The sequence below is a fragment of the Gallus gallus genome, chromosome 1 (assembly GCF_016699485.2).
Source record: "Gallus gallus isolate bGalGal1 chromosome 1, bGalGal1.mat.broiler.GRCg7b, whole genome shotgun sequence".
Classification (NCBI taxonomy): domain Eukaryota; kingdom Metazoa; phylum Chordata; class Aves; order Galliformes; family Phasianidae; genus Gallus; species Gallus gallus.
In genome coordinates, this window is record NC_052532.1 from 176,521,977 (window position 1) to 176,548,276 (window position 26,300).

General features: G+C 45.1%; 2 protein-coding genes across 15 annotated transcripts in view; one reads left to right on the forward strand and one right to left on the reverse strand.

Moving 5' to 3' along the window:
* CDK8 (cyclin dependent kinase 8) overlaps window positions 1–6,870 on the reverse strand; it is a 69,125-nt gene extending 62,255 nt beyond the window's left edge. For 4 of the 5 annotated variants that reach the window (XM_046914447.1, XM_004938783.5, XM_425638.8 and 1 more), the window contains exon 1: window positions 6,476–6,870. In XM_046914447.1, coding sequence (XP_046770403.1) covers window positions 6,476–6,603 — 128 coding nt within the window. In that variant the 5' untranslated portion in view covers window positions 6,604–6,870. The remainder of the gene's footprint in view (window positions 1–6,475) is intronic. The other variant, XM_015278994.4, reaches the window with a different exon arrangement.
* Window positions 6,871–11,580: 4,710 nt separating this feature from the next.
* Window positions 11,581–21,327, forward strand: RNF6 (ring finger protein 6). Of its 10 annotated transcripts, none has more exons than XM_004938784.4 (4): window positions 11,581–11,953; window positions 14,945–15,150; window positions 17,536–17,643; window positions 18,481–21,327. In XM_004938784.4, the coding sequence occupies exons 1-4, from the start codon at window positions 11,883–11,885 to the stop codon at window positions 20,217–20,219; spliced, it is 2,124 nt and encodes a 707-aa protein (XP_004938841.3). In that variant the 5' UTR covers window positions 11,581–11,882; the 3' UTR covers window positions 20,220–21,327. The 10 variants fall into 10 exon arrangements, with proteins under 10 accessions (XP_004938841.3, XP_004938846.2, XP_046770398.1 ...); XM_004938789.5 differs by having other exon boundaries at window positions 14,949–15,150; XM_046914442.1 differs by having other exon boundaries at window positions 14,949–15,150; window positions 18,499–21,327.
* Window positions 21,328–26,300: the final 4,973 nt, after the last annotated feature.

The window sequence follows — 26,300 nt, forward strand, 5'->3', positions numbered from 1 at the left end:
GCATTTTTTCCAAGACTCATTTTAATTTTGGATGTTTAGGCTATCATCTGTAGTAGATAAAAAATCACCATGTTCTCTTGAACATTTTGGTCTTTAAAGAACATACCTACATCGGATAAGTATCGAATCCCAGTTTACTGTTTGTATGGGAACTGTTGAGTCACGGCCTGAACCACTGATTGAGCACAGGCGAAGGCAATTCAGATGTGAGACGGGAAGGGGCAGAGCCTGGCTGCACCTCTCTTAGACTCCGTTTAAGGCCTGACTGCCGCTGGGGAAGGATTTCTTTCTGGAGATCCCTCCTTGGTGGAGCTCTTCCCTGTGAACCTGGAATCTTCTGATACAGGTAAGCAATCCTCTTCCCTTCTCTTATAGCACCTTTCTATCATGCTGAGCCTTCTGTCTTTACACCTCTGGTGAAACATCTTTTCCCATCATACTGATCTGTCCAATTGCCACACCATTCTTTTCCCACAAACGCTGAATTAACCACCCAACACCCCTTACTATACCACTTACCACTCAAGGTAGTGAAAAGCATTCCATTGCTTTTCATGGAATGGAAACTGTTGCCTGAACAGAAGCTTCTTTCTGTTCAAGTATTACAGAACAGTCCTCTGATATCCTGATCTTCATAAGCTTGGGACAGTCTTTTGCTAGGATGTCCCCTGCACTACGGGACATCAGCAGAGTTCTCCATAGGTTAAACTGTCTAACCAGTACCTCTCCCGTATCAGCTAAGAAGGAATTCACATTTCTACACAAGTTTCAATAAATTTATTCAAATATATATTTAATAATGGAAAGTCTACAATACACAGAAGTTAGTAACCAGTTCATAAGTGGCCTCTGTACCTAGCAAAAACATGTCACCATGGATAATCTATTCTGTAATCCCAGATGTGCTATTAGAGGGGCTTGACAAGGTCTCAGAAACCATTTGTTGAGCCTCTGAGGAGACAAGGGAAAAACAGCAGGCCAGCCAGCACACAAAACCCTCTGGACAGCCATCAGCCTGTACATAGTGGCAACTCAGCATCATAGCCAGGCTCTTGCAGAAAAAGGGAGTGGGGAGGGGAGGGGCACAAAGGTTAGATGGTGGGGAGAAGCCTCAACTTGACTCCCATCCATGCACACCAAATGGGCTTCTCTACTCTAAACCTTTATCCCCACAGTTCTTCCATTTCTCACTTATTTGTGATTTAAATTCAAAGAGAAGCTGGATCTGCACCTACCACCATTAATCGTGCACAGGTTGGAAAAGCAGCCTCCTCAGCAGCCCAGGTGCCTTGCTGACCCCAGTCTGCATTCCACATCACTGCAATTCCAAGGCTGTAAGGTTGTAGCCACCAGGCTTCAATGACAAAACAGACACATCAATGCTGTAATCTGGGAGTCCTGGGGAAGTGCCTATCCTGGTACTGGCCATCATTACACACTGCCGGGCTACAACCTCGCATACACAAACCCGTTTCTGTGCCCTACAGGTGTTTCTATTGTAGTTTTCAAATTTCTTAACCAAAAAGAAACTGTTCTTCAGAAAAAAATTCACGGGTTCTACTTCAACAGTCTGTAAATTACAGCCTTTCCAACTCTGCAGCTAAAGGACATTAAAAAAAAAAGACACAAAACAACAGTAAACTTTAATGTCTAAACATGAGACTCCAGTAATACCCAAGAGCTACAGCAAGCATACAACCTCAGTGCCATTTGACCAAGGGCAGCACTCTCTAACAAGACACACATTCTCTACAATCAGCACCCTCAAAACCTGTTAATGAGAAACCAGGCACAGCAGTACACAGCCCTGTTATTTACATCTCCTATTATTCCAATTTGTAACCTAGAATAAAGCAGATAGCGATCTCTGCTCTCACACCCTCCTCTCTGTGCTTGCTAATGGCCTCAGATAGCAATGAAATACTCAAGGCTACACCAGCTCCACCTTTGCTGCTGGCTACCAACACTAATGGAGGCACATGGGAAGATCACAGAAACATTATACCAAAGAAAGCCCAAGGGTCACCGAAGGGCTCATGGTGAAGATGGGCAAACTGACCTTAAAAGATACAAAGCCTGGAGACGCCTAAGAGGATGAGAAGGGAAGGAAGCAGATGGGAAGATAGCTAGCTATATGGGAGTTTTACAGGAAAAATTAAAGAGCACAAGACTCAGTGCAACACAGCACACGTACCTCATTATGCAGATAGAATTTAATTAGATTTCCAACAACTATGGTAATGGATCCAAAAGAGACCCAGGGCATATATTTTAACAAGATAGTACAGACATACTACGTAGGCACTAAATAAAATCTGTGGCATTTAGAAATTCCACCCTATTGTTCATGGGAGCAGCAGGCCAAGTGCTTGCATTCTGACTTCACAGCTCTCATTCCGAGCACATCATCTGCACCCACTGCTTCTGTTCAAAGGAGTTCAACTTGACACCTGAATACAGGTAAGAAAAAAATACATTGTGTTTCTCAGAGAGAAGACAAGAGCTGTTTGTCAGTTCAGTCTGAAAGCTAACAGGATGAACTCCATGGTACAGCTCCAAAGGCTCAATGCAGAATTAATCCAGAAGCTGGAAGCCTAGCTCTGTTACTTGCCTTCTTGCCAAGATTTCCTTGCTGGACTCATTACCTCTGCTTGGGAGTGCCACAGATTCCACATTGCATCTATGATCTCAAGTAGGTCCATCAACACATCCGTAAAAACCCACAACATGCACTGTTTCTTACAACTTAAGCATGGTTTCCATCTTTTCAGCTTCAAACCACAAATTTCTGAGGTAGAATCATCATAATTCTTACAATACTGTTTTCCAGGTAAGTAGAAACTACCACATGTCAAACTGAAGATGAGGCAAACCAGTAGTTCACTGGGTACCACTACTTTCCCCACCACTGCTTTTTTTTAAATACAACTTGTGCAGACCCTCAAGGAAGAAAACCCACGCATGGATTTGATTGTTCAAAAGGTACATGCTCAGCACATAGATGTATTTTCATGCTGTCAGCTATGTGTTAGTACATCCAAAAGAAAGAATTTGTCCCTCTACCTACAGAAATGCTTCCAACCCAGAACTAATGGCTGAAATTAAAGTTAATTAAAAAAATAAATCAGCTTTTTCTGTTGGGTGCTCACATCACTCCTTGCATTTGCTGGGAAACATGAGCTTACTATGTGTTCCCAACCACGAGCACAGCCTCCAAAGTCCCATTTTCCTGAAGAGTAAGAAGAGCTTTTGATAACACACAGGAGATGTTACTACAGACTGGGATTTTCAATTATGTCATTTTCTGCTGTTGTAATTAAAAAGTTAGACATGGCCTAACAGTGACATTCAATAGTTTCTTATTCTCATCCAAACCAAAACCAATAAACAGGAGGAACAAGTATTTGGAAACACCCCAAACTGCCACTGAAGCAGACATCCTTTCTCAACAGCATAGGCTTCTCTCAGAGACCTCAGACAGCTGTATGGTAAGAACTAAAGGCAAAGGACAGCAAATAAGACAGTGCAAGATCAATTCCATTAAAGTCAGATGCCACTCAGGAGTTGCACACAACCACTATGCTCTGCCAGCATGGAAAGCACGGCATGGGAGAGCTAACAAAGTGCCTGCTGAATGCCCTGGGGCAAGGGACAAGACCTCCAATTCCCCAGCACCTCAGCACGCTGAATCCAATAGCTGGGAGTCAGGTCCTAAGGAACTAAGCAGGAGGCTGATCCTGTCAATTAAACAAACCAGCCACCCACCTCAAGCCCGTATCTTCTAACCCAAGAAGCTAAAAAACAGTGGCCTATTTTTCCGGTTCTACTGTAAGTCAAAGAGGTAGTTTTAAAACCTGGGTTGAGCAACATTCCTGAATGAGCACCCAAACGGCATACAGAGCAGCTTTCATACAGGAAATAACTGAAATTCCCTAGACAATAAAAAGTAAACTGTCCTACTGGAGACAAGAGCAAGTTTCTTTACATACAGACTGACGCTGAGCATGGCACACCATTCCCTTCCTGCCTGCCAGTAGAAGGAACTGCCACCTCACACACTCTGCTCCAGAGCAGTCACCACATCAGTCAGCCTGCTCAAAGCAGGTGCAGGGCCACCAGCACCAGTCAAAAAGCTGGGATGATTCTCCTCAACCACAGCGGCTACAAAGTCGATGACAAAAATGAATGGAATTGAGAAGTTGGGAATTGAATGCAGCTTTGCTGCAGGCCATGTGCCACACGGAGCTCAGCTGTAGCACCGGACGCGGCTACTCAGCTGATGCCATGTTCAAGTTTTGGCAGGGACTACATTAGAAACATCCATGGAAGTGTACCTGGTGACTCCCTGTGCAATATTCTCAACACAACCAGTCCAGTCCCAAAGCCTCAGCGTGTGGCAAAGGACAAAGCACGGCTGCATTTGCTTTTTTGCTGGTGCAGGGCATAAAAGCCATGTTACGTCTTCATCAGTATGTCAAGAACATGCAGCCTCCTTCACTCCCTTTAAGGCTCCTTGCTGCACCAAAACGGCCACGTAACTGCCCTCAAAGCACTCTTGCAGTTTAACAACGTACTATTACATTCCTACCATTTGGACCCATACCTGCTAATCTAGTTTTGCAAAGGCAATCAGCAAGAAGGGCTGAAGACCGCTGCTATGCAGAAGGCAGTGGCTCCTTCTGCTTGTAAGACGGATTTTCATCACCGAGTTTTTAAACATGTTTGCACAGGATGAATTATTAAAATATAGTTCTTTCCAGTGTTTGTCCTATTCATTAGACATCTGTGTGTAGAATGTCATTTAAGAAAGAGCGGCCTCAATATTCTTAATAAAACATTTGCAGTCCTGTAGCACAAGCACTTAAAAAACGTGATGTAAAATAAACACAGCACTTCAGTTATTGAAAACAAGATTTAGAACCATATAATGAAATTTAAAGTAAATGCACACCTTGAAGGGAAAAACGCCTGCAAATTCAACAGAAAGAATGAACTTCATGCACAAAGAAAGTTGGAGCTGTGCAAGAACTACAAACAAAAAGGTTTCTTCTCCAGCACTATACAACACTCAGGGAAATATCCCATCAGTGATGGTTGGTGTATAACAGTACTCGAACACTGAGCTCTATCTTTCATACACTCACACTGTGCAGTGATTATCGTAGTGTCAGGAAACTGAGTTGCTATTAGAGATCTGCTTCTGTAATTTGTTTCTTTGTGATAAAGGAATCAAAATGGAATCTTCCCCTTCAATCCTAATTCCATCCACATAATTTAAGGCCGCCTGCGTACCGCTATGCCATATGCTATAGAAGCATCCACAGATAGCCATATCTTAACTGGTTCAGATTTTGCCCGAATGCAATTACCCAGCATGTTTGAAAGAGAGTTCTCAGCAATCTGGCAGAGAAATGAGAAGCGCTGGGGGAAGAGACTGGAAAAGAGGCACTGAAGAACACCTGCAGATAAGGAGATCTGCTGCAACAGCTTACCTAACTCACCGCAGTTTATGCCCTTGCACCCCCCTCAAAAACAAAAGAACATCAGACAAGGTAGGAATCCCTCCTGCAAAGAGCCGGAAGGATTCCAATACGAGGTGTGAGAGGCAGTGAGTTGAATCCCAGCAGCAGACGAAACCCGCGGTGGAATAACAGCACTCCGATGAATAGCGGTGCGTGCAGAGCCGGGCAGCAGCCCCACCGCAAGCGCTCTGCAGGCAGCGCTGAGGGCTTACATAAAGGGAACCCGATCGCGTTGCTGCCGTAGCTGACCACAGCCCGCTCTAAGCTGATTTACCACGGGGAGAAATAACGGCCGGCCTTTCAAACGCACATCCTTTCAACGACAAAACACAGAGTTCGATGAGAGGGACGGAAAAGCCGGGTGCGAGGGCGCAGCAGGACCTGTTAGAGCACAGCGCTGCCTCCGCCGCTGCCCTGGCTCCCCGCTCCCCATTGTTCTGGTGCCGACGCCGTGTCACCGAGCCCCAGGTGACCCACACCTGCACCTTCCCATACGGGATTTCTGCGGGGAAATTCAATTACCCCGGTCTGGACTAAAATACAGACCTCCTAAAGCACCCTAAAGCAGACTTGGGCTACGGGAGCAGCCGGCAACAACACCCAAAATGGTGACTACAAGGAATAAACCAGACAAAAAGAGCTCAAAAAGAAAGCCGAATCGAGCTCGGCTTTACGAAGCCGGGGGCCGGGCTGACACGTGGGGGCTGCTGCCTTCTTCCAAAGGAAAACCCGCCGGGTGCAGCCCCTTACCCCAGCCGAGGCATTTCTCCTCCAGCAGCCGCCAGCCCGGCTCCAGGGCTCCGGCGGCGGTGGGGGGGCAGGAGGAGGTGAGGGGGGCGGCGGTGCCGAAACGCGCCCGGCGGACGGGAGCTGCAGGGGCTGAGCGGCAGCCGCCGCCGCACGGACGGGGCCGGGACTGGGGAGGTCAGAAGGGAGCCCCGCTCCTCACTCACCCGTCCTTGCGCTTGGCTTTGTAGACGTGCCCGTAGGTGCCCCTGCCCACCTTGCAGCCCTCGTACTCGAACAGGTCCTCCACCCGCTCCCGCTCGCCGGTCAGCTTCACCTTGAAGTCATAGTCCATCTTCGCCGCTCCGCGACGCCTCACGGCAGCCGCGCACCCCGCCCCGCCGCTCCCCGACAGCGGCAACAGCAGAAGGAGGAGGAGGAGGAGGAGGAGGGAGAAGAAGAGGAGGAGGAGGAGGAGGCCCCCGGGCCGCCCCGCGAAGCATGCAGGGCCGGGCGGCGGCGGCGGAGCTCCTCGCTCCTTCCCTCCGCGCCCCGTCCCCGGCCGCTCCCCTCCCGCCCGCCGGCTCGCGGCACAACAGCCGGGCTGCGCGCGGAATACGGCGGCCGCGCCTGGCCGCACTGCTGCAAAGAAGCGTCGCAAACCGCGGGCGCCTCCCCGGCCCCGGGCACGGCGGACAGCGCACCGCGTGGAAGGCGGCGGGCTCCGAGCACAGCCCCGCCCTCTCTCGGCCCGGCGTGCCTTGCGGCGCGGGCGCGTGGTGTGCTGGGAGCTGTAGTGCTGGGGGAGGGGCACGGCGCGGGGCATGCTGGGAGCCGTAGTGCTGGGGGAGGGGCACGGCGCGGGGCATGCTGGGAGCTGTAGTGCTGGGGGAGGGGCACGGCGCGGGGCATGCTGGGAGCTGTAGTCCTGCGGGCCCAGCTCCCAGATTTTGAAAGAAGAAACAACGTTTTCTGGAACGTTCTGAGGTCGTTTCTGTGTAATTTACACGTTGAGGTGGATTCCTGAAACTTGGAGGAATGGCTGCCTGAGCTTCCTCTGTGCTGGCACTGCTCTACAGGCCCAGCATCACCTGTGGCATTGCTGTGTTGCTGTGAGGGACCCGGTGCCTGCTGGGAAGGCCACTAGGGAGATGTTATGAGCAGGGCGAGCTGGCATGACCTCCTCCAGTTCCCTGCTCCTCCTGGCCAGCCCCAGCACTCAGCCCTGCTGGCCAGGCTGTGAGCAGCGAGCGCGGCCTGGTGCTGCACTGTGCAGCACGCTCACATAGGCGGTAGATCTGCAGTCTCCTTCACACAGATGCTGTTACAGGGAGGCAGCAGTGGGTGAGGTTAGGCTGTCCCAGCTGTAGCATGATGGGGTGTGGAGGAGGAACAATGAGTGCATGAATAAGCCCAAGGATGCAGCAGCCAGACAGCCTTCTGAGGACTCGTGCTCTTTGACTTCTTTGCACAAACCATTCTGAAAGAATTCCTTGCTTTGACAAATAAAAACCTCACAAGTCAAAACCACAACAGAAAAAGCTTTTTCCTCTTTTAGGTTTTTAGTCCTTTCCTAAGAACATTTAGAAGCCTGCCTTTCTGCAGATGTCTCTTTCATCAGCTTTTCCCACCATTGGCATTGCACACCATCCAGAACTAGTGGATTTTTTTCTGCTTCTTCACTCTGTTTGCACTTTCAGTACTTCAATTGTTGGCAACACTCAGTTTTATCGATTCAGATGGGTGGTTCTGAAGTCATAAGATATTTCAAACAAAGCACGAGTTGAACTTTTTAACGACAAGAAATCAACGTGAACATTTCAAGACCAACTTTTAATTCTGCTTCAGGAAAAAAAAATACATTTTTGTGTGTTTTATTTTAAAAATTCTGACAAAATAATAATATAATTTTAAGAAAAAAAAAAGGTTAATTTAGGAATCCATTCTTAACAAGAACGAGATATCCAGGCCACGATCTGTTCTTCCTGACGTATTCACAATGGCTCTTTTGACTGATAACATTTCTTATCTGTTTTGCCTCCTCTCCTTTCATGCTGTCTCAGAAATCAATTTTAAAATATATTCTTGACATCTACTTTCTTCTACCTCTTTTTTTTTTTCCCTAGCATTTGTGGCTTGCATTATAATGTCCTTCTGTCCCAACTTTGTGTTGTTTCTAATGTTTCCAGCACACACACTGTGTAGACATCCTTTTCTTTGCAGAGTTCTCCGCAGAAAAGCAACCACTACCATATTAGCTCTGATCACATGCAGAGGGTTGGAGATAGTTACCACGACACATCCCCATGTCATTGTAACATCCACTTGCTCCATTTACCTATTTGCCAAATTTGAACAAATTTCAGCTCTTTGGGGACATTTTCATTTCAGAGCAGCCACTCTGAAATGGCTAAAAATTTTCTTTATCTCCCCAGAGTGATATTCTGTAGCTGTGTAGCCAAGGTGTTCCCAGCTTGGTACTGAGTGAAAAAGAGCCAATCCTGCTAAATGCTGTACATCTTCTGCTTAGAACAGTGAAAGCTGAAAGCAAATGAATGATGTGGTGTTTGTTGGTTCTTTTTAACTTTCCTGTGTGTAAAGAAAAACCATCATACTTGTATAGTGTGAGCATCTTCTAGGAACCTTGCAGCTGATAACATACAGCTGTGTTAGCTGAATACTGACAGCATTTAAGAAACTGAAGTGCTACTCCCACAAATAGTTTGGTATATAAAGTTAAGTATTCTTTATTGTGTGCTCAGCTGCCCTTTGCTATAAAGTTGACCAGACCAGTGACGTGCTTAACAAGGCGTCTTAGATCCTGGCATGAGTGCAAGTCATCAACAAACATGGATCCAGGTCCAGAGAGCTGTGTTAGCATGCAGTGGAACATCTGTTTGCCAGACACATGACCATCATCACTGTCTGACTGATAGCTTTATGCCCCTGAAGAAGCCAGTGTTGGTCCTCAAGAGTCCTGACTTCAAAATTCTACCTAGGAACAAACATCTGACTACTTTTTTAGAGCCCTTCTTCAGGGAAATAAACTCTAATACTGATGACTATGTTAGAATTGTATGTTATTTCAACAGCAAGAATCATAGCAAGAGACCTCTGGAAGTTTGGTAGTTTAATATCCTGCTTAAAGGAGGGTTACTATTAAATTCATGTTGCTTGAGAAAAAAAACGCTGAGGAGGGAGATTCCACAGCCTCTCTAGAACTGACTGTCCTCAGTCAGTTCTAAACACACTTGTCCTTATTTTGATACTGAACATCTATCAAATTCATGGCTACTGTCTGTCCTCCCACTGTGTACTTGGCTAAAAAGTCTGGCTCTGCCTTCTCAGCAGCTTCCGTGCGAGTGCTGGCAGGCTGCCCCTTCTCCCAGCTGAACAAGCCCAGGTGCCCACAGCCTCACATAGAGGTGTGCAGCCTGTGACCATCTTGGTTCTCTCTGCTGAATTCCCTCCAGTTTGTCAATAATTTTCAGTGTGAATATTCTGCTTCTGCTGAAGACTCCCCAGACATGGCATTGTATTCCTCATGACGGTAATCAAGCACCAAGTAAGAGGAAATAACCACTTCCCAACAACATATGTGTGCCGTTAGCCTTCCTTGCTGCAGGGGTGCACTCTTGACTCCTGTCTGTCCTGCTGTGCACCAGGAGCCACAGCCCTTCTCTGCAGCAACACGACCCAGTTGGTAAGCCCCGTTCAGTACTGTCCCAAAGGGTTGGTCAGTCCAAGATGTCAGACAGCATTTGTCCTTGTTGAGCTCCAGGAAGCTGCTGGTGGCCCAAGCATGCCTGCAGCCTGCCCAGGTGCAGCACTGAATGGCAGCACTGTGCCCAGGTGTATCAACTCTATCTCACTACTTTGGTGTTGTCTACACAAAGGTACTGTTTTAAAAACTGATTGAAAGGTTCTGCCTTGCTTACCTATAAAACATGATTATATATAAAAAACCGAACACATAATAGCATAAAGTTACTTTCTGAAGAAATTAAATGACTGAACAATTGAATTAAACCAGGTTTACAGAGCTGACTTTAAGAAACTTAAAATCAGTTTCCTGAGGTTTGCTGCCCTCTACAGGCTACTTCTATTATGGTCCTAGAATAAGTATTTTACGGTTGGGAAAGTTGCTGCTGCAGAGCTATAAAAATAACGTTAGAGGAAACAGTTACTATTGTTATTTCGGTATCAATAACACAAATAAGATCATAAAATAAACATAAAAGAGTATAAAATAATCAAATACTTACAGTGTACTTCTGTGAAATATAAATATGAATAGGAAATGAACAGAGAATTGTGCACCATAGAAAAAGGACTGTTTCAGTCTAACCTTTGAGTAAAGAAACGTGGATTTATTTATCTATCTTCCTAAAACATACCACAGCCATCTTCTGGATGAGCAGCTCATATATGTTCTGATACCAGAGAAGACGCTGAGTTTGACCGTGATTACTGAACATCAGAGTGTGAGAGAAAAGGACTGCCAGAAGAGGACAACAGGAAATGGTGTGAAGAAATCGACTGCTTTCAAGGGAGCAGGGCATTACTCTATGCAAGGCAGATACTCAGACTCCTTCCTGTCTTCAGGAAACACATATTTGAGTTATATCAAGCAAAGGAAGCCAAAGCACACTTCAGCAATCACTAATGCTTCATGGTGTGATGAGGAACACGAATAATGAGGGTTGAACTTTGTGAATAAACCTTGTAGAAAAGAGTAGCCCTGAGCATCAGAAGCCTCGCTGAAGCTGCGGCCTTAGGCAGGTTTGCTAACGTGTAGCAGCGGTCACTGGTATGGTGAGGGGATCCCAGTGCTGAGAGGGGCATGGTGAAATTCTCCCTCTGAAAGTCTATCTGCCCTCGGTCAGGGCTCACACCCACCTAGAGATTGAGATGCAAGCTGTGACCATCAACGGGCTGCCTAACGAAACGCCAACACCTAAACACACTTCCTTCTGGGTTTAAAGGGAGAGAGAATATGCCGAGAATGGCAAGGTTAGGAGTGAGGAGATCGGCGTTAGCGCGCACAGTACGGGAAGGCCCGCGCGGCGCCATGCAGGGACCTCACGGGCCGCCCGCGGACACCTGCGGAGCCCGGGGAAGCCGCGACGCTTTTTCCTCGAGGTCTTCGCCTCCGATCAGCTGCGGCCGTCCCACAGCCGCGACGGCTCCGCAGACCGCTGAGGGCGCCGGGCCGACAATGGCCCCACGCCCACACACCCCCAGCGCGCAGCCGCCGCCACGCGCGCGCCCCGGCCGTCGGCCTCTGTCCGGCGCGCGACCCAACGGCCGCCCGCGCCGCGGCTGCGCATGTGCGGGAGGGGGCGGCGCTCGGCGGAGGGCCGCGCTCGGAACTCGCGCTCGCGGCTCCCGGCAGCCGCCCGGACCGCAATCGGGGCCGGGACGCCCGCTCGCACGGCCAGGGGTCGGTGTCTTTCCGCTCCCGCCGCCGGGAGGGAAGGGGAGAGCGGAGCGGGGCCGGGAGCCGGACCGTCCCGCGGGCGGCAGGCGGGGCCGGGCTCCCGGGTCTCCCCGGCCTCCCCGGCCCCCTCTCCGGGCAGCCCGCCCCGCGGCGGGCGGCGGCATGGACGCCTCCCCGGCTCCGCGCCGCGGGTGATGCCGCTCCCCGGCGAGCGGGGCGGCCGGGGGCGCGGGCGGCGCTGGAGGCAGCGATCCGGCCGGTGGCGGTTAGTGCGGGGCCCGGCCGGGGAGCGTGAGGAGAGGCGGGGGGACGCGGCCTACCTCGCCCTGTCGCGGTTGGCCGGCGGCCGGCCGGGTGGTTGGCCGGGAGAGGTGTCGGTCACCGTCCCCGGCCTCCCCCGGCCCGGCGGCGGGCTGCGGGCGCGGGACGGGGCCGGCCCGGCCCGGGGGTGCGCTGCTCCGCGCCTCACGCAGCGCCCGGGCCGGAGAGAGCGCCGCGGGGCCGGGCCGGGCTGACGGCTGCAGAGCTGCGCTCCCCGTGGAACCGGGGGAGGCCGCGGGGTTCTCATCGCCGTGCGACGTTTCCTTTGTCTGCCTTTGCTTCCCCCTCCCTCCCTCACGCAGAGTCTGGTGGTTTCTCTCCCTCTTTTTTTTTTTTTTTTCCTTCAAGTTCGGTGAGATCATCTCGCCCGGAGGCTGAGATGTGACGGAAATTCTAAGTGGGCTCGTGGTCCGCCAGGTTTCCTCATCTAAACTCAGTTGTCGTCTTGCAGTCAGGTGGTAGGCTTTCAGAAAGCGCATACCTCATGGCACGGGGGGCAGGGAGCCGTGGAGAGGGGCAGAGCCAAAAGCGTGCAGTATGTGGGTATGTGCAGCTTAGGTAGAAACGATAGTAAATATTGGAGACTGGGCTGGAATAGGTGTGAATTAAGAAGGAAAGGAGTCAGTCTTGGGCTGGAAGATGCAGACAAGCTGCTGGCATGTGGCACCTGTTCCTTTGCAATGGAAGAGTAATCTGGAGCCACAAATGGATTTTCCATTTTTATTTCTTAGTAGTTAAAATCCTTCAACTTTCAACACCTTGAAATATTTTAAGGGCCAAAGTATTTCATTGTGGTGGTGTTTGATGACAAATATGGCTAGTAGCTGTCATCCTTGTAGTTATGTTAAACAGATGGGACAGCCAAAGTCTTCACACTTCTTGTGGTTTCTAAGTGAGTCACTTAAGCAGTGTGAGTAATCACCCTATCGTCCCATTGTCAACAAAACAGTGTTTTCTTCAGTTTCTGTGGGTGGTAGAATTCCAGATTTTGCATGAATGCAGGAGGAAAAGCAAAGAATCCCTCGTTTGCACAACAGTTTAAATTTAGGTTGAGGGAGGCTACGTGCGATGGGCTTCTCATCTCAAGAATCTACGTGTGAGTTTCTCTGCAGCAGTATGGTGATATAGCCAGGAAGTCAATTAACATATCGTAGTTATAGGGCAGGCACCAACATTTATTGTTAGGTTTTCATCTCAGTAGGAGCCTGACGTGAAACTAAATCAACTTTATCTATTGTCTTCTGTGTGCTACTCATCTCAAGTATTAAGTCAGCTGGGGGCAGAGGCATTTTCTTTAATCCTTACTGCAGTATGGATTAAGCATTTTCATGACAGCAGCCAAGTGCTGGTGCTGTTGGGATAGCAGTAGTGCTGTAACCACGTGTTGAGTGGAGGAGGGGGCGGTTGCATTTGTTTGGAGGAAGGCAGGGTACTGAGATGAAGAGCTGGCTGAGAAATTTGTGTTTAGAAATGTGTTAGGAGAAGTGACCTTGTTTGAGTGTAGCCACTGTGGTAAACAAAAGTCAGTATTTAATGGCAGATTGTGAGGCTGAGCACAGAAGGTGATGGTAAATTAACAGACCCCGCAAACGTTATGGGAACAGAAAATGTCTTGAGAGGGAGGTACTCAGATTTCATATAGCTTAAGTTAAATGAGTTAAACAGCTATGAGGCAAGTACTACATACATCCAAATGCAGCATTGGATGCAGGAGACAGATGAATGACAAGATTGATTGGCATGTTTGGAAGTGCAGTCACCTATGGTGAAGGGGAAAAAGTAGCAGATGGGGTGGAAAATGAGGAGACCAAGGATGCATCAGAATGGATTCCACAGAGAACATAAGCAAGGTATATTAAATGTATGCCAGCGTCTGCTGTTGGCAAATACATTTCCTGATTCTTCATATCTGTTGGCAACAGTGATTAAGATTTACTCATTACTGAATGTATGTTGATTTGGTCTGCTTGTTAGCTTGTGAGCTTGTCTGTGAAGACTAATTACCGAGTGGAAGCGTGCTGAGAATTCTGTGTTTCGCCATTTAACACTTGAAGAGATTGACACGTTGGTGAATTGACCCCTCGGAAAGAAGTATTTGCCCAGTAACAACTTCTCCACAATTAAACAGAGTAGTACTGCATGGTGATCCCTGGTAATCTCATTAGAGAAGTGATCTGTTCTGTCAGTATTACAGATGGCTTTTGTTAAACGTGAGGCCCCATTGAAAGGATGACACCCTGCTTTCTCTCCTTTAAAACTGAGTACTGAAGAACTGGTATGGCCAAGAACAGAGAGATTCATTTCTTTGTTAGCTAACGTTTGGACTAGGGATTGCAAGGAAAATGTAAAAGTTGTGTCAGAATGTCAAAAAGATAACTTTCACCAAAGATGTATCTGTAGGCTTGGTGCTGTGGGAGTGGTAGGACGGACAGAGATAATGCTGTAATGTGCCTATCAGTAAACATTTCAGGAGTTCTCCAAAGCAGTAACTGTTTTTTTGGAAGACTACACTGGGTAATTAGAAAACAATGTTTTCAGTGATATTTAGCTTCTGAAGTACAACACACTGCTGTTTTACTTGGGAAAGGAGAAACAGATTTGTGTTATTCCTTTAATTTTCAATACTACCCTTATGTAGCAAAAAATAAACCTGTCATTGCTATGGTGTTTTAAAGTTGGTGTACCAACTGCAACGTCTTTTCAATGAGAAAAAGGGACTTAGAGCTATTTTTGTATGAGTTAGAAGCAAAACACTTGCATAGTGAATGACACTGGTGAACTGACTTGGCAAATAACAGAGTTTGGATCTTCTTAATCACCTTCAGCTATTTATTAATAAACTAATTTAAATGAAATTGCTGGGAACTTCTTACCATAAATTAGGTAAAATCTTACCATAATTACTGTGCAGTCTAACCTTCCCATTTTGTATAAGGCAGCCTGGCATCATGGATCGCTCTCGGCACCGTGCAGGGAATGGCAATGAACAGGCATCTTCACGAGAACATGGGTATGGGGAAGATGAGAGACAACGACAGCTGGAGCGCCTCAGCAGGGAGGAAGCCTATTACCAGTTCATCAATGAACTCAATGAGGAAGACTACAGGTTGATGAGAGACCACAACCTGCTTGGCACACCTGGTAAGATGTGGATACCTTCAGCAGAAAAGTTGTACTGTGAGGTAGCGCTGCCGTTGTCAGGCTCCACATTTAGTAGAAATGTGAATTTCCATTTAAAATTAATGATAGTCAATAAAAATTAATTTAAATAGATACTGGAGCTTGAAAAAAATGTATAACTTATCTGTGTATTGGTAATATTCAAACCCAGATAACTAATGTTGAAGTATATCTGGCAACTGATGTCATCTATCTGGACTTCTGCAAGGTTTTTGACATGATCCCCTACCACATCCTTATCTCTAAATTGGGGAGTTATGGATTTGAGGTGTGGACTGTTTGGTGGATAACGAATTGCTTGGATGATTGTAGCCAGACAGTTGTGTTCAGTGGCTCTGAGTTACGGTGGAGGCCAGTAATGAAGGGTGTCCCCCAGGGGTCCATCCTGGGACCAGTTCTCTTTAACGTCTTTATCAGTGACATAGGTGATGGGATTGAGTGCACCCTCAGCAGGTTTGTGATGACACTAAGCTGAGTGGTGTGATTGATAACAGCAGAAGGAAGGGATGCCATCCAGAGGTACCTTGATAAACTTGAAAGGTGGACCCTTGTGAGCCTAGTGAGGTTCAACAAAGCCAAGTGCAAGGTTTTGCACTTGGGTCGAGGTAATCCCAGGTATGTATACAGACTGGGAGAAGGACTCCTTGAGAGTAGCTCTGCAGAGAAGGGCTTAGGGGTCCTGGTTGACAAAAAACTTAACATGAGCCAGCAGCGTGCACTTGCAGCCTAGAAGGCGAATGATATGCTGGGTTCCGTCAGAAGAGGAATGGCCAGCAAGGGGAAGTGATTGTCCCCCTCTATTCGGCCCTTGTGAGGACCCATCTGGAATACTGTGTCCAAGTCTGGGGCCCCCAACATAGGAAGGATGTGGAGCTTTTGGAGAGGGTCCAGAGGAGGGCCATGAAGATTATCAGAGGGCTGGAGCATCTGTCCTGTGAAGAAAGGGTGAAGGAGCTGGGCTTGTTCAACCTGGAAAAGAGAAGGCTGTGGGGAGACCTCATTGCGGCCTTCCAGTATTTAAAAGGAATTTATAAACATGAGGGAAATCAACTTTTTACACAGGTAGATAGTGATGGGACAAGAGAGAACGGTTTTAAAGTAAAGGTGGGGAGATTTAGATTGGATATCAGGGAAGTTTTTTACTGAGAGAGTGGTGAGGTGCTGGAATGGTTGTGGAGATTGTGGATGCCCCGTCCCTGGAGGTGTTTAAGGCTAGGTTGGATGGGCCCTGGGCAACCTGCAGGGGTTGGAACTTGATCCTTGGGTTCTGTCTCAGTCCAATTATTGGAGGAGATGCTTCGACATATATATACCCAGGGGAAGATTAAGGCAACAAATTAGGCCAGATGTTGTCCAGTGATTTATTACAAATTCTGTGCTACTACAGAATGCGGGTAAGATGGGGAAGTTAGTGATAGTAAAGAGAGAAATCCTAGCAAACAGTTAACAAAGCAGGGGTAGTCACCACCAGGGATCTAGTGACATCTTGTTGGTCTGTGGGGAAGTAGCAAGTTGATCAGTGACATCTTCTTGACGAGCACAGCTGCAGTTCAACAGAGGGGGTACCCGTTCTTACTCAGAACTCTTTGGATTTTTATCCTCCCCATAGCGTTCTTTTGGTTGCCAGAGGTAGCAGCTGATTGTCAGGGGCAATGGTAGTTGCCATGGGTACTTCTGTTTTGTTCGTGAGGGGTGACAGCAGTTGAAACAGCATGTCCATTGTACATGCCCTTCCCATTGGGTAATCGGCAGTAGATCACGTGATTGTCACCTGGTGGGCTGCTAGGTATGCGCACTGACTGCGTGGTGATCCTCTCCTCCGAGATGATCCCCATAAGTCAGCTTGAATGCCCAAAAGAAGCAACAGCTGGAAAGGTTTCTCCTGGTCGCCCAGCCCCATATATTCCTCTTACCACTGTGCTTATGGTAACCATTAACCCCAAAAGCTTGTCCAGCAGGTTATGTTTTGGATGTGTGCCACTGAATGAGCTTTGAGCCAGAAATTGTTCCAGCTTCTTACAGGGTCCCTTCCAACCCAAGCCATTATATGATTCTATGGTATCTCTTTGTCTGTGGCAGTATTTTGGGCTTCTGATTAGTTGCTGAAAGTAAGCATGCACTTGATGCTTGTTCAGTATCCACACACCTCCCCTCCCTAGTAACTACTACTTGCTATCTGTTTACTTGTCTTCCAATTTCACACTAGTGCTCTTCACTTTTAAATTTAATTTTACCTCCTTTCTTAAGATTTTTCCTTCAAGATAGAAAATACTATTTCTGCATGGCTGTGTTGAACTGATAACAGCGTCTCATCTAACAGCATGATGAAAATGTAAACTATTTCAGGAGAAATAACAGCGGAAGAGTTGCAGCAACGTTTGGAAGGGGCTAAGGAGCGTCTGGCATCACAGACTGATCTGGAAAACAGAGAAAGTGAAAGTAGAACTGCTGGAGGTAAACATTCTTCATATGCATATATTGTACATACAGATATTTAAGAGAAATGCTGATCAATTTCAGTACCAGACATTTCAAGTCTTTTTTCCACTCTACCTCTGTAATGTTCTCAAGTAAGAGATTTCCTAATGATATAAAACAAACTAAATTCTTATGAAAGATTTTAATAGGAGCCACTAATTAGTTTCTTCTCTTCTTTTGTTTTCCCTTTGCTAATGAGTCTAGGAGTGCAAAAAAAAAAACCTTTTAATTCTTAAGAAATTTTATTATACGTTAGAATACATTAGAGAAGTTAGAGAAGGAAAAAAGTCAACTGGGAAACAGTTAACCTTTCTTCTGTTTTGTTTTTGTTATCTTATTTCTGGTTGTTGTAACAGTGAGATTGATACTATTTATGCTCGTCACTTCCTCACAAGTATTTGCTCATTTGGCCAGTTCCTTTTCTAAAAGTGTAGCATGTGTCTTAGTTTTTCTCACTTTATCAAAATTATTTGACAAAGTTACTCTCAAATCAATAGCTTAAGTGAGGGATGGGTACTGGACAAATTGAACTACCGTTGGGCCATCTCTGAGCGCTTCCTCAGAAGATGGTATGTAGATATTAATTTCTTTGTAACTGCTGGTAAGATCAAAATTCCAGCTTAAACTTAGCAATTTTGCTGATGTTTCTATATACAGCAAATTTTCAGCAAAATTATGTTATCACAGGGGGGTAGCTGTCCTGCCACTGTAACACTTAGTAAGTCAGCTAAGCAAGCATAGAAGATTTGGAATGCATCATAGTCTGCTAAGAATGCAGTTGTGTGAATGCTTGCAATTCTTTATTTTTCTCAGATTCTGATGTTCTTGCAGAAAACTCAAATGGTGATTCTTTGCTTGAATGGCTGAACACATTTCGTCGCACCGGAAATGCCACTCGCAGTGGACAGAGTGGGAACCAAACCTGGAGAGCCGTGAGTCGAACAAATCCAAACAGTGGGGAATTTCGGTTTAGTCTTGAAATCAACATAAATCACGAGCATAACAATTTTGAAGCCACTGGTGAAGAGTATGTGGGTGTAGATCATAGCAGAACGTATTTAGAAAGAAGACATCAAAGAGCTGTCAGTCCAGTAACCACACGAACAAGGAGCAGGATGACAAGAGAAGCCAACAGCCAGGCTGCAAGCACTGCAAGGACCAGGTCTTTAAGAAGTTCTGTGGTGCAAAGCTCTGAAGCAGCCCCTCATCCAGTCTCGGGAAGGCTCAGGAGTAGAACGAGGGAGTTGACTGGCCTTCACCAAACAAATACTACACGTCATAGTTCTACAGCTGCTGGTGAGCAAAGAGAAATGCCAGAAAGAGGTACTTCTACAAGAGTCACAAGACGTAGTAGATCTCGAACTAACATTCGGGTAAATACAAACCAAAGACTGGAAATTCTGCGGTTGAGGTCTACTTTGAGTAGTCGAAGCCGCTCTCCACTGCAAAGGCAAAGTGAGACTGCTTATTCTGAGGAACATGGGCAGAGGCAGGATAGGAGTACACAGCACGCTAGTAGAAGTAGAAGGCAAACAGCGCAGCATCCTCAGCAGCCTGCTGAAGAACAAGCAAGAAATAACACTCAGATGCCTCAGCTTTCCTCTGCAGCCCCATCCTCGGGATTAACTTCAGAAGAGGAGGAATCTAGTAGGCCGGTAGCTGCTGTTAGAAGGCATCCAACAATTACACTAGATCTCCAAGTGAGAAGAATTCGTCCCGGAGAAAACAGAGATCGGGACAGTATTGCTAGTAGAACTCGTTCTAGAGTAGGAATGGCAGAGAACACAGTTACTTTTGAAAGTGACAGTGGGGGATTTCGGCGGACGATATCGCGATCAGAACGTGCGGGTATTCGAACCTACGTTAGCACTATACGGATACCTCTTCGTCGGATTTCAGAAACTGGGCTTGGTGAGCCTTCATCAGTGGCTCTTCGGTCAATCCTTAGACAAATTATGACAGGTTTTGGAGAACTGAGTTCTTTAATGGAAACTGAATCTAACTCAGAAATGCAAAGAGGTGCTCATCGCTTACCAGATGTACAGGCAGAGCGGAATAACTCAAGCTCAGTAAATGATAGCAGTGATCCAAGTGAGGTTTCTTCTCGGAATGGGCACGTAGTAGAAGACGACAGTGAAAGAAATGGACAGAGTGTTGATACACAACGCTATGCTCGCAATAATGAAAACCAGGATAACAGACAGTCTCAAGACGCTAACAACCTAGTGGAAAATGGAACTCTGCCCATCCTTCGGCTTGCCCACTTCTTTCTGCTGAATGAAGACGACGAAGACGAGCGTTTAAGAGGTTTAACCAAAGAGCAGATTGACAATCTTTCTACTCGGAATTATGGGGATATCCACACTGAGGAGGAAATAAGTAAAACATGTAGTGTTTGCATTAATGAATATGTAACAGGAAATAAGCTAAGGCAGTTACCTTGTATGCATGAATTTCATATCCATTGTATAGATCGCTGGCTTTCTGAAAATTCCACTTGCCCAATTTGTCGTCAGCCTGTATTGGGGTCTAATGCCACAGACAATGGCTAAGATCATTTGTACTATTCAGTATTCAAGGATCTACTTCTGCTCTGTTTATGATGAGCCAGATGACTTGCATTGGGGTCCATTTGTGTGGGGAGTTTTGTTAGATTTCTTTAAAAATAATAGGAAACTTGTCTAAATCTAGCAATGTAAATAACTATTTTTCTCCAAGTGCAGATCTAGGAGTACAGATAGAACCAAATGATATCGGTAAAGTTTATATTTTTTTAGGTAATTTTGTTATGCTAAGCACTTTTGTAAATAGAGAAATGCAATAGTTAATCGGTCCTGCTTATTGTATGGTTTTTTTAACAGTGTAATGGACTCACTTTATTTAGATTACAAATTGTTTCACACAGACCTACCACTGTGTTGAAAAATTAGTGTCTAAATAGCCATTCATTAGCTTTTTGTTCTAAGAACAATTTCTTTTACAGAGAGTCTCTTGCTGGATATGTTTGCTAAAGATATTTAAGTTACTTGAAGTGCTCATTTTAATATACAATATATTTTTTTTAACATTCAAATATCCTTTCCAAAAACTTGCCAATTTGGTTCTATTTAAAATTTTTATGGCAATTTTTGCATGTGGTTTTACACAATGCTTAATGCTGACAAGTTCATGTTCAAAAGCAGATGGGTTAGTGATATAAAATGTAGATAATTAAAAGCTGTCTTTGACAATCGCTGTCTTTTCAGTACAGACAGCAGTCACGTTGATGACAATTCCAAGAGTGTGTCTTAACGAGCGTATTTGCTCAAAGAGTAAATGAGCATTGAGAAAGCCTTTTTACTTTTCCAAATCACTCGATATTCATGTTTTTTTTAAAACTGCCTTAGTTTAAAGAGGGAAATAATTCCTTAACCATTATATTGTCTACAATATGCATGTTTTGTGCATCCTACTCAGAAAAGCAAAGGCTTGAAGTGTTTTTGTACAGAATTTTAAGGTACATATGTTATTAGTCCTCTTAAAACATATCTGAGGACCAAATGGCAAAAGACACTAAAAAAGACAAAACAACCTTCCTTTGAAGTCCCCAAATTACTGTGTAATTAGATATTAAACTTTACACCAGTAACTTATAAAGAAATAAAATTGCAAAGTAAGTAACCGAGGCTGTGTGTGGATTACTTTTGAACTGTATCCTGTACATCGGTAAGAAGACTCACTGTTGATTCTCAGGTTTTTTTCCCTTTGATTTCCCCCAAATGTGTACTGGTGTTTCCACAGTACGTGTTAGCTGCTGTGGTAGATTAAAAGAAAAACCGAGACAAAGCACTCTTAAGGCTTGTGGAAGTGTGGTGCATGTTTGAAAAGCTCATCTTTCTCTGAGGAATGTACATCTCAATCTGTAGAGAAAGGCAGAATCATGAGACGTGTATATCTTGAGTAGTTGAAAGAATACTTTCTGAATAAATTCTGACTTTTTCTGACTATGGACTGCCTTGACAGGATGTGTTTCAATTGAAACACTTGGTTAGGCAAACCTGGAAGGGAAATGATACAATCCTGTGTTTAGATATTGGGTGTCTTTTTCAAGTTTGCACATGAAAAGCTTGTGTCAAAAGTTCCATAAATTTGGGATGCTTCTTTTTTATTCCTATAAGTAGCTGTAAGAATTTTTTAAAGAGGTTTAAATGAGTTTCAGGATACGATGAAGATCTCTTCTGATGTTATTTGGACTGCTAGTTATTATAAAGATTGTTAACATCTCTCTGATGGCTCCCTAGCAATATTAAAAAGTTAGGAGATTTAAACATGATTACAAGAACTATCTTTTTAAGCTTTTCTGTTATTCTTGTTACCTCCTGATATGGACAGTAAATACATGGGTGCCTTCTGCTACTTCCGTGTCTCCTGTGGTTTTCCTTTCTATTTGAAAGCTGATTCACTCAAGTCCTACAGCTGTAGATGCCTGCCTTTGCCTCACTGTTGCTTTGCTGATAGGTTTTTTCAAAGTCAATTTTTGCTTAAATCTTTACTGGATCGCACATATATGTGTTTTGTAGAGTGTTTATCAAGTTGGAATCTTGCTCACTAATGTGCTAAAGGTAAGGGGAGATTACTTGCGTTCTCTTTGATTAAGTTGGGGTTTTGTTGTGTAATGGCAAGAGCAAAATTTCTGATACAGTTCAGGACTGAGCTGCAGTTACTGAGCTGGGGAATATCCAAACGTACAGTTAGAGTTTTGCACAGAAATCATGGGCTACTGGATAGGAAAGATGAACTCTCCCATGTTATATTCCTGTCCTGTTGCACACGAGTTGTTAAGTATTATGCTTGACCTAATTGGAAGAGCATGTCATTTGTTTCTCAGTTTCCCTGCCAAATTGTATTGATAGGACCTATTAAAGTCTCAGTTGTTCAGTTGGGTATTAGCTTCTGTTGCTGGTGTTGCTGTGATATTCCTTCAGTTCTCCCCATCTACATCCAGGTACTGTTGTACCTTGTCTATGGTTTGGGGGTTTCTTATCCAAGTCATCTGTGTGTTTAACAGCTTGGTTAATTTATTCCCCATGCATTTCCTAGCGGCTTTCAAACTCACCTGTGTTCTTGATCTCCACAGAGACTTGATTACAGAGTTAAAAAGTTTCCTTTGTGAGAAGCCTTTGTTGTTTCATAGTCAACTTTTTACTATTTAAGATCCGTAGTTTTTGTACTGTAAAATGCCACATCACCAAAATAATGCTTCCACCTTCATTTTGCTAATTCTGCCACTTTTTATTTTTAACGGAAGAGTCCTAATAAATCTCTTTCTACATAGAAGCTATTCTTTATTTGTTACTATCCTTGTTGCTCTTCTTTAATGGGAGGACAGGTACTCACACCACATTTAAGATGCGGATGCAGTAGGCATTATGAGGAGATAGAACAAAAATTTGGTTTATCCCCTCCGTGGTCTGAATAATTCCTGATATTCCAGTTTTGGTTTTGATTGCTGCTCAACACTGAGCTGATATCTTAAGGAAGTATGCAAGAAGACTTCACAGTTTCTTTCCTGAGTGCTGAATAGTAACTGTAGAACGGACTACTGCTGTGAGTTTTATCTCGTCCTTTTCCCCAAACAAGAATATGAAAGCTGAATGTTCAAATTCTGTAATGCCACAGATTTTTGTTCTTTTTTTCCTATAAGTTGTCACAGTCCTCCATCCCACTAAGATGTGAATTGTTCCATGATCCACAACTTTCCTTTCTCCTCTTAGAATTCAGCATATTTTACAGTTTCCTGTGGATGATTTCATTTCATTTACCTGACTCCCACATCCCTGTTAAGAGACATTATCCAGTGCAATTCTCAGCTTTTTGTAGCAGCATTCATTAAGCATATTTTACATTTACATTCAAAGTAACACTTGGCTAATGTGGAACTGTATTTGTCACCCTTGCTGTGCTCTGCTTCAGGAATGCTCTTGGTAATTGTTAAACATAGAGAGGCACAGGGTTGTATTTGCATCTGCTTCCTATGGCCTGCACTAAGGCAGCAGGAGCAGGATACTTTCCAGCCTTACTTCTGTGCAACAGCAGCCCTTCTCAGGTTTGGCCGTACAGTCTTAATGCCATGCTTGGTACAAGAAACCTCAAAACTTAAACTGTTCTGTATTTAGTATCTTGATTTGTCTAATAAGGAAGGTGTAACTTTCATGTGCCCATACCTCTACAAACTCAGTTTTCTTGCTGCATAAAGAGCATATGATGTTTTGGTAATTTGTCCAATTCCTGCCTGTCAACTTCTGAAAGGTTAGCTTTTGTTATAAAAATGTATACTGGAAGGTACATGATACCATGTATTGCAAGTTTACCTGGACAGAAGTATCAGAGTCATAGAATGGCTTGGGTTGGAAGGGACCTTAGAGATCATCTAATTCCAACCCCCTGCCATAGGCTGGGTGTCACCCATCAGCTCAGGCTGCCCAGGGCTCTGTCTAACCTGGCCTTGAGCACCTCCAGGGATGGGGCACCCACAGTTTCTCTGGGCAGCCTGTGACAGTGTCGTGCCATATGAGTGAAAAATTTCCTCCTAACATCTAATCTGAATCTCTTCTCTTTTAGTTTAAAGCCATTCCCACTTCACCTGTTTCTGTCTGTATAAAAGGTCAGTCTCTCCTTTTTATAAGCTCTTCAAGTACTGGAAGACTGCACTGAGGTCTCCCTGGAACTCCTCTCCTCCAGGCTGAAGAAGCCCAGTTCCCTCAACTTTTCTTAGCAGGAGAAGTGCTCCAGCCCTAAAATCATCTTTGTGGCCCTCCTCTGGACTCAGTCCAACAGCTCCAGAACCTTGTATTTTGGGCCCCAGACCTGGGTGCAGTTCTCCAGATGGGGCCTCAGGACAGCATAGCAGAGGGGAACAATCCCCTCCCTCTCCCTGCTGGCCACCCCTCTTTTGATGCGCCCCAGGATAGTTTGCCTTCTGGGCCTCAAGTGCACACTGGTGGCTCATGTAAAGCTTTTTGTCCACCAGAACCCCCCAAATCCTTTCCCATTGGACTGCTAGAGTAGAAAATTGCTGGCCCAGGGAGTACTTGGTGGTGCTGAGGCGTGCCAGGTGACCTGGCCCTTACCCTGTTCATGCAGGGTGATGGTAGAGTTTAAAAGACTTCCCTGAGCTCTCTGTGGCAGTTTTGGGGCTCTAGTTTGTGTGTATCTGTTACAACGCTAGATGCAGGGCCACCTCATGCCTGTGGAATGGCATTGTTGGGTGGGATTCAAGGTGCCTTGATGTTGGAAGTTACAAGTATCCCCTTTTTCAATGCACCAAGAGCACTAATTTATCAGGTTGTATGCTAACAACAGGGCAAGCCTGTACGTTTTGTGTCTGTCATAGCAATTAAAGGGAGGTTGTGTCCAGTTCTATGAAATGGGTGGCTGGACGTTTTTGCATCCTGCTGAGACATCTTACTGCAAAGGTTAGCATGCAGGGAACATCTTAAGTAAGACTACATAAAATAAGCAATGACTTGACATTTACTGGATATAAAAGACTCAAAGCCTCATACTTAACTACAGTCAAGGGAGCACGGTGCTCAAATGCAACTACAGTTGAAAGTTAAGTGAAAGCAAGCTAGGAAACAAGAAGAGGAATGTTGTCTATGCCAAGGTGGTGTGGCTTTCTAGTGCCTCCCATGCTGATGTTATCACTGTACAAATGGGGCCTCTCTCAGAGCGCTGACTGGGTCAAGTTTGCTTATGGAGCTGCTGCCAAATCTTTCCTTATTCTGCCATAGAGCTATAAGTCTTTTTTACTGCATGCATTTTGATTCCTATCTTTAAGAGAAGAATTTAATTCTTTGTGAGTTAATTCATGATTCTTATTGCTCATGGTGATTCTTCAGTATGTATGTGAGAGAAGAATCTGCTTTGTACTTAGAAATTTTTCTTCTCACCTACCCTAGGTTTTCTTCTTCTCTCTCTCTCTTGTTTGTTTGTTTATTTTTTATTCAGCAGCCAACTGTCTTCCATTCAGATATTTAATAGAATCTGGCTTACATAAACATGATTTTATGGCATGAAAGAAAGCTAAAAATAAAGAAATGTTAAAGGTGAACGGCTTTTTATTCTGACACAATAGAAAATGTCTTCTAAGCCATCTTTGGATTATGCTTAACAGACATTTCTTGTTGGAAATCTGCTTCAAGTACGCAGCTATTAGCATTGGGCTAGCTTTAACTCTGGAAGGAGTAAGATGTTAAGCGACTTTTATTGGTGACACTAAGAAAACTGACTTTGTTTATATGGATATAGGAAAACATGGGCAGAAGTTTTAAAAACAAAAAAAAATATTCAATTGAAATACTAAATTGAGGTCTAGTGGCAGCACTAATCTAGAACATGTCTGGGGAGTCTTGATGCTGAAAATGACCCAGAGAGCTGGACTGGACCCTGGAAAATGTATAGAGAACCCTGAGGCTAAATTAATAGGGTTTTTTTGGTTTTGGTTTTTTTTTTTCATTTCTTACATGCATGATGTTATCAGCTGCTGTTATGGCCACGTAGGCCCCTGTAATAGTTTCTCCTTTAATAATATATAAACTAGAAATGGATTTCTGTGTTACAAAATAACTGCAAACTACACAGAAGTGTTTTAG

Bases quoted from the DNA above. Each gene is read 5' to 3' on its own strand.
- RNF6 (XM_004938784.4), top strand. From the start codon at position 11,883: ATGCCGCTCCCCGGCGAGCGGGGCGGCCGGGGGCGCGGGCGGCGCTGG. The intron at 15,151-17,535 runs GTAAGATGTGGA...AAACTATTTCAG, and splicing joins CAACCTGCTTGGCACACCTG to GAGAAATAACAGCGGAAGAG. The intron at 17,644-18,480 runs GTAAACATTCTT...TATTTTTCTCAG, and splicing joins TGAAAGTAGAACTGCTGGAG to ATTCTGATGTTCTTGCAGAA.